Raw genomic sequence first — 8,041 nt, forward strand, 5'->3', positions numbered from 1 at the left:
CAAATATTGTATTATAAAAATACTATTTCCATGTTTTAAAAAAGTACTCAGAATTACTCATCTCAGTTACTAATCCAACTGTAAAAATAGTGCTTTTACTATTTGGCAAAATTGCAAAAAATTTTTTAAATGCACGAAGGATTAGTATATACTTAACAAATTAAGACAAAATAATCCAATCATATTTTTACAAAGACAATCTCTAAAGTTATTGGAAAAGCAATGCCAGGTGGCAAATAGTAACAAATTTAAAAGAACATTAACAGACAAGGTTTAAATGCCTAAAATGTTCCAAGTACTAGCTTCAGAGATAGCAAAGTAAGATAGTCCTTGTTGGGGAGAGCAAACACCTACACAGTACTGTGTTCTGCTGCGGAAGTAACTATACACACATACACATAAAAAGATACACTGAATCAATATGATAGTGGGAGTGGGTGCAGGGAGGGCTGCAATCCCACAGGACTTCTTTTTAGAAGCACCATCTGATAGGAATACTTGAGTGCTGATGCAGCACAGGCCTGGCTGGGATACATAGCAAGAACTGAAACTAGCAAGGCAATCTAGACATAGGTTGTCATGGCCTTGAATACCATGCTCAAGAGCTCAACCTTTATTCAGCAGTCACTAGAAAGATCTCAATTTTTTTTTTTAATACAGAGCAATCAAAATAATCCCACAGGTGTCAAAAAAGTGCTGAAGGTAGTAACATTAGCAGTGTTCTGGAGAAGAAATCCATTTGTCCAATAACTCATGAGAGAAATGATTACTGGCTTCTTAACTCTAACAACAAAAACTGTAAAAAGGACAGATTTGAGAAAAAGCCAAAAGAAGACCAGACATGAGGGAGGATGATGAATTGAAATCAAAGTTGAGACAATGAAATTCCATAAAGCTTATGTCCCATACAAAATAAGGAATAGAGAGAAGTCAATTTGGGGTAAGCAGAAGTTAATTTCAAAATGTATTAGGAAAACTAAGAAAAGGAGTGTTAGAGATGTCAAGGAAGGGGAACTTAAATTTTTAGGAAAGGCTGCCAACATCAAATACTGCTGAGGTGTCATGAAAAAGACTTGAGAATTAGGCTTCTGAGTTTAACACTAGGTCACTAGGGGTCACTAGGTTATATCTGAGAGCTGTCACTTAACTAAGGACAAAAGAAAAGGAAAGAATGCTTAATGAAGGACATCTACCGCATACAGAAACCCAAGGTAGTAAAACTCTACGCCAGCAGTGCATAAATATTTTGGTCCCAGGATCTCATTATACTCTCAAAAGCTAAAAGAGCTTTTGTTTATCTAGCTCTTATCTAAACCAAGAAATAAATTACTACACTGAAAATAAAAACAGAAAAATTTATACATTACTTCATTTTAAAATATTTTAATATATTTTTATGAAAAAAACTATATTTTCCAAAACAAATATAACTTTGTGTACTTGTGTATTTTTAATGTACTCAACTATTCAGCTTAACGTAAGACATCTGGATTGTCATAATGCCTCTTGCATTCAATTTTGTGCAATGTGTTTTTTTAAGAATATGAAGAAAATCTTGACTCCCACAAATTTGTAGTTGAGAAAGGGAGGCATATTTTAATAGCCTTTTCAGATAATTGTGGATATTCTTCCATACGTACATAAAAACACAAAAAGGAGTTGTTTCTAAAAGGTTAGTTGCATATGAAATCTGGAACCACATCAGGGAAGTTTTCACAGGGTTCCCTTAAAATCCACTGGTTCTTTTATACTTTGAATTGATTATCTATGTATGGTTTTATAACATAATACACTGGTAATTGGGAAATACTGGTTTAGTGAGTTATACAAATCTTCCAAATGATAACAAACTTTATGATAAAGTATCAGAAATTATATTTGTTGATATAACCATCCAATCTCATCTTTAAAGTACTAGGAAGCTCTTAAACTCAATATAGAGGTTACAAGTTTTCAAAAATTTTCACTTGAAAGCTCAGTTTTCTTCATTGGCAACAAATACCATCAATTGTTTTCCTTGAAGTGACAGACTATGTTCATTTTTGAGAAAATATCTAATGAGTATCCAAGTCTGAATAACCACAGTTTGCTAGGTATTCTCTCAAATAAAAACAATATTCTATCAAAAAAGCTAGTTCTGCTCAAAACTCAAACAACTACAAAAATGCTTTCCCGTGAATCAACCACATGATTTTGGTATGCAGCAGGAATGCCTTACTTGTACTTCCCAGTTCATCAGACAGAATATTTTAAAAGACACGAGACTTTCTAAAATTAATCATTTTCATTGCTTCACGAAGGATATTCTAAAGTGAAACTAGCATGATTTTTACAACATGTGCATGGTGGTGAAATTACGATGAATACAGCAATGTGGTGCCACTGAAGAGCTAGCAGGTTTGGGGTTTTTTTTATAATTTTATTTATTTATTCTTGGCTGTGCTGGGTCTTCACTTCTGTACAGGCTTTTCTCTAGTTGTGGCAAGCAGGGGCCTCTCACGGTGGTGGTGCCTCTTGTGGTGGCTCCTGGGCTCTAAAGAGCTCTAGTACTCAGTAGTTGTGGCATATGGGTTTAGTTGTTCCGAGACACGTGGAACCTTCCCAAATCAGTGACTGAACCCGCGTCTCCTGAACTGGCAGGCGGATTCTTAATCACCGAGCCACCAGCAAAGCCCCAAGCCAACAACATTACCCAGCATTAACTCTGTACCACCACCTCAAGTGTCAACACAGTGAAAAAGGCAAGTAACATCTTAGAATGATTATGAAAATTGTTTGGAGTTTACAGACTCCCTAAGAAGTCTTTAGGGACTCTTGGTTCACACTTTGAAAACCATTACTATCCAAACACTAATCACTTTTTAAAATTTCTCTGTAAACAAAGAACCATGTGGCTACTCTAACCCAAGATACAAAGAACCGTGTGGCTACTCTAACCCAAGATGTAGAGAAAATAAGCCAACCTCTTAGAATCAGAAGTCTATGAACAATATAACTGTGTGGTGGGAAAGGTTCCTCAGGTAAGGGAGGCTCACAACTCTGCATTTCTGAAAAACACACTGCCTGAGATGGTCCTCAGTGTTTTTCTCCACATTCTCACACAAGAGTCTAGATGAAATCTGTGCCAAGCCTCAAATTAGAAGACAGAAAGCAAGCATGACAACAATGACACTGAAAAGATTTTTATCAGATGATAACTGGTTTAAGGTTTCTTCAAAAAAATGTGAATTTTATCATTTACTTCCATTTTATAGAAACTAAATCACTCTTTTTACCAACAGTCAAATCCTAACCATAATGCTGTATTTAATTATAAACACTGTTTTTTTAAATAAGAAAATTTCACCTCTTCTGCTTACACATTAAGAATTACTAATACGACCTCATGTATAGAATTGGGTACAATTCAAAGTGTTTCTGAACTGACAGCAAATCATAAAGTTTTATAGAAGAAACAAGTATCTATTTTGTTCACCACTGTAAGTCTAGTACCTAGCTCAACCCCAGGACAAAATAAGATGTTCAGTAAACATTGCTGAATGTTGAAGTGGTTAAAAATAAGAATTCATGGTTAAACTCCTAGTATAACACCTAGTGCTCTTGCTAATACATGAAACCTTTCTCATCATTCTTGTAACATCTCTGAGAAACCCAAAGGAACTAATACAATTTACCCTCAGAAAATACAACACTACCTATTATACTTGAAATTACATTTGAAAGCCTGCTCTGGGCTAGGTGTTTTTAAGTATTCATTTAGATCACAGTTCAAAACCAAATAGCTCTATCAACTTTCATTTTCAAATATCTACAATCTGAATTAAGCATTAATTTCCATTCCTATATGAAGTGACAATAAGATACCACTCTAACTCAACATATTGATTGTACTACCTCACACACGCTATGCTACTTCTTTTTCTCTGATAATTCAGAATTGTTCTTGATTTTTTAAAGTTTCTTAGACTTATATCTGAGACACTATTGCCTTAAAAGAATGAAATATAAAGATAAAGGAAAATGTGTAGCACTTTTAATAGTAATTGTCACTGTAACTTCTTCGATTTTTCCTGTCAGACTGACATTTGTCATTGATTTTCTTACAAAAGCACAATGTATAAAACTTTCAGTACTGGAACTATCTAGTTATTTAGAGTTTAGATTTTTTTTTAAAAATTAATCAAATTTAAACTAACTAAGGCCAGCAAGTACAAAATTGCAATTCAATTGGGGAAATGGCATACATTTAAAGAAGCTAACAATTTAGGAATTGAAGTTACTTCAAATCACATTTCATCTTAAAACTCTGCTATGAATATAACCCCATTTTATTTCATACAGCTACTCTGCAAAAAAACATGACTTACCAGGGATATTGTCAAAGGAAAAGATCTTCTGTTGCAATATAAAAGGATTTGAACTAGATATCCTTTAAACAAAAAAGACTTGCCAGAAAGACTTTAAAGGGAGACCACAGACTCCATCTTCTCTGGAGGTTTAAAAAGAAAAGTTTTTCAAATGTCTGGGATTGGCTTAAACATGGCCTCACATTTGGCAACTAAGACAGAATCAGTTCAAAGATCAGTCTGACCCAAGGGACTGAAGTCCCGTCTGTCAGTCTCACAAACAAGTCATTAGGAAACTGCCTCCTTCTGCTTTGCAGCTATCCAGTCCCTGCCTTGGTAATCGCCAACCTCATTCTTGAAATTACCCTAACTGCTAATTAACATGTCAGTCGTAGAGAATTATTTCTTCCAACTACTGAAACTTCTGCTCCTGAGTATTATATAGTCCTTTAATTCTGTATTTCTAACACCACCAGAGAGGCAAATATTTTGTGGTGCAATCAATATCTGCCCTATTAACAATGCCCTGTTCCATTGTTCTCTCCAAACATGGATTCCACTCTGCATTTCAGAAACAGTGGGAGAAAAGTAACAAATAACAGAGAAATTAGAGCTCTTAGGTTTAACTTAGGGCCAAAATCAAAAGAGAAGAGACAAATTCAGAGAGAGGAAGGAAGAAGCTGAGAGGGTCGTAGTGTAGAACACTTACTTTTAGGAACAGAGTGTCCCTTAGACTTCTGGTGAGTTGCCCAGAGCCTCTTCAGTTTCAATCCAAATGACAATGCTTCTCTGAGTCCTTCTCAAGAAATGTTTCCACCACTAAAAATTGGATCTATAAGAGCTCAGATGTACTGGTAAAAAATGTCAGGGGCCCCCAACGTGGGCCTCAAACCTCTTTTAAACTAGGCCCACTTCTCTGTCCCGGGCCAACTCCCCTGTGCACTATATTCCTTCTTCTTCCAGGTGCCAGGTATTCGGCCTGTTTCTTCTCTTCTGAGCTGCCACCACCTACTCTATTTCTCAGGGTTCCTCTAACCCCAAGACTGGCTGTGGAGTAGGACACCAGCTTCCCCCCTTCCTTGCTGTCCCTGCAAATAAACATATAGGCTCTTCTAGTTTCAGTATTTTTCTAATGGCTACAAGAACATAGAAAGGGAACAACAAAAAGCAACAATACTGTACCAGAGGTTAAGATTATAACTGTCTCCACATTAAAGTTCCTGCCTTTTCTTAACATTGCTTATTGAGCATTTAAAACAGTACAAAGTACTGCATAGATAAATACAATCTAAACCAAATCAAACCTTATATAAACTAAAAGGTATAAAGATACTTTGCTTTTCAAAATACTTAAATCACGGGTCCAAAAATAGCTACCACATTCATTTCAGCAAATGGTGCTTTTTCCTTTTTCGTATGTTGTTACATTCCCTTGAATTTAGTAGTTGTTCGAAAGTTTGCTTTTTAAAAGATATCAGAAAAATATTTAACAATTTATTGAATTTAATGAGACTATACAAACAGCATATTATGGTTTACAAAAAGACAAGTATGTCAAAAGCAGCTAGCTTCAATAAGCAAATCTTAAAATTTAAAGTTTTTATAACCATTTGTCTTTACATTTAAAATTTAATTAGAATCAAGATATCTCGTTTTTAGAATCATAACTTCTACTGAATATATTCCCCCAAGGTTAATATCATATAGCCCTTTTCAAAAGCAACAGTATATTGCATTCGTATACTCATGACAATTCACTTTCCAAGAAACTTTAATCAAAAATATATGCCCTCTAAATATCAGGCCACAAATCACAGCAACCAAGTGCTGGCAGTTCAAGAATGTCACTGACTTTGAATCTCCTGAATGATCGTCTTTATCCACTTAATACACCTAAGTGGTTTTTTAAAAGACTGTTATCATACTGTAAGCTGACAATGAAATAAAGACTGAAAATAGGCAGAGATCATTTTATCTCATTTGTATAGTAAAATAAATTGCCATTTAATCAAACTAAAGATATTCAGATACTTTCAGGAAAAATGTGTCCCTGTGACTTGGGCTCACCTCCAACTATTTATAAAACATTAAAGAACTGAGATTTAAAACACTACACAAATCCCTGATTTGACCTTTCCAGAGTCTATATTAAAAAAGGAAGCTTAATCTATTGTGTATTCTCTAATCAGATACTTTTTTTGAGGAACGAAATTAAATTACATCGTTTGCTCCTAAAGAGGTTTTCATGATTTTTCTGATTCCTACACACTATCACAACAATGCAGCCAACGTTATTTCATCCAGAGAATGTGGTGCGGATGGGGGGGTGGGGGTGGCATTACATCCAGCGACACAAATTAATCGCGGCAGAGCTAATGCCTCCCTTAAATAATTTAGTCTCTCTTGGCAGCAAAAAACATTACAGCCTCTTCAATTACCCTCACCGCAAAGCATCGCTCGGGTCGTGATCAATCTGACCCAGTTCCTATCGCGGCCACCACCTCAGTCTCGCCTCGGCCCGCCGGGTCTGCCAATATCCTGGGAGGGGGCGGCGGCCGCAGGGGCGTCCTCGGCGCCGGGACCCCGGGGGCTGGCGGCGCGCGGGGCAGGCCCGGGACTCACCGGGTGGAGGTGCCCTTCCGCACATCGCACATCATGCACTTGAAGGCCTCGGCGCTGTTCCGGAAGGTGCAGACGCTACAGTCCCAGTAACCCTCATCCGAGGACGGCTTCGGCTGCCGCTTCGGCCTGCAGGACATAACCCGGACACGACGCGGCGCGGGGTCACCAGCGGGCCGCGCCCGGGCCCCGCAGCCGCCCCCGCCCCGCCCCCAGCCCCAGTGCCGCGACCCCCGCCCCGCCGGTCCCCGGCGCGCCAGGCTCTCGCTCGGAGGGGGAGGGGAGTCAGGAAGGCGGGGGCGCGAGCACGGCCGCAGCAGTAGCCGCCGCCGCTGGACACCCGGGGCCGCCGCTGGACACCCAGGGCTGCCGCCGGACACCCGGGGCCGCCGCCATCGCGGCTCCATTGTGGGGCGGCCGGCGCCGGCCCTTCACGCGGCAGCGCTCGCACAGCGGCGGCACCGCCCCGTTCTCGTCCCGCTGCCCCGGCGGCGAGCGAGGCGGCCGCCCGAAGCCCGGCGCAAGGGCCCCGCCGCCTGCACAGTCCGGGCCCCGGGGCCCGGGCGCTGTTACCTGGTGGGGCTCTTCTTGTCTCCCATGACTTGGCTACAAACGCACGCCGAGAGTCGCCGCCGCAGCCGCTCTGTTTGTCAATAAGGAGGATAATAAGCCGGGCGGAAGCGGGCGGGGGAGGAGGGAGGGAGGGGGTGGGGAAGGCCGCACCGCCGAGCTCCGGAGCCGCCGCCGGATCCCACGCAGCCTCCAGCTGTCGGGGAAACTCCTGCCTGGGCCACGTGACCCGCGCCAGCCAACCAGCGGCCGCGCCGGAGACTTCAAACGCGGCCAGCGCGGCCCAGCACTCGCGGGGAGTTCGCTGGCGGCGGCGTAGGGGTGGCCGCCGCAGCCTCCAACGCCGTCGCCACCTCTCTGCCCCGAGCCGCCTGCTTCCCTTGGGCGTCCCCCGAGCCGCTCTGTCGGGGTTATCTTGTGCCATCCCGCCGGAAGCCTGGGCCGAGGTGGGCCGGCGTTCGGAGGTCATCTCAGCTCCGGACCAGAGAGCGCGGCCGCGGTCTCCA

The 8,041-nt window shown here is 41.3% G+C and overlaps 1 protein-coding gene across 5 annotated transcripts in view; it reads right to left on the bottom strand.

The window, feature by feature from the left end:
* The window catches only part of YAF2 (YY1 associated factor 2), a 79,238-nt gene extending 71,517 nt beyond the window's left edge, over nt 1–7,721 (bottom strand). For 3 of the 5 annotated variants that reach the window (XR_011464215.1, XR_011464214.1, XR_011464216.1), the window contains exons 1-3: nt 7,539–7,721; nt 6,969–7,094; nt 5,056–5,434 (exon numbers count right to left, since the gene is read on the bottom strand). Coding sequence is in view for 2 of the 5 variants with exons in the window: in XM_070370625.1 (XP_070226726.1) it covers nt 6,969–7,094; nt 7,539–7,564 (152 nt within the window). In the remaining 3 variants the exon portion in view is untranslated. The remainder of the gene's footprint in view (nt 1–5,055; nt 5,435–6,968; nt 7,095–7,538) is intronic. The other 2 variants (XM_070370625.1, XM_070370624.1) reach the window with 2 other exon arrangements.
* Nucleotides 7,722–8,041: the final 320 nt, after the last annotated feature.

The sequence above is a fragment of the Bos mutus genome, chromosome 5 (assembly GCF_027580195.1).
Source record: "Bos mutus isolate GX-2022 chromosome 5, NWIPB_WYAK_1.1, whole genome shotgun sequence".
Taxonomy (NCBI): domain Eukaryota; kingdom Metazoa; phylum Chordata; class Mammalia; order Artiodactyla; family Bovidae; genus Bos; species Bos mutus.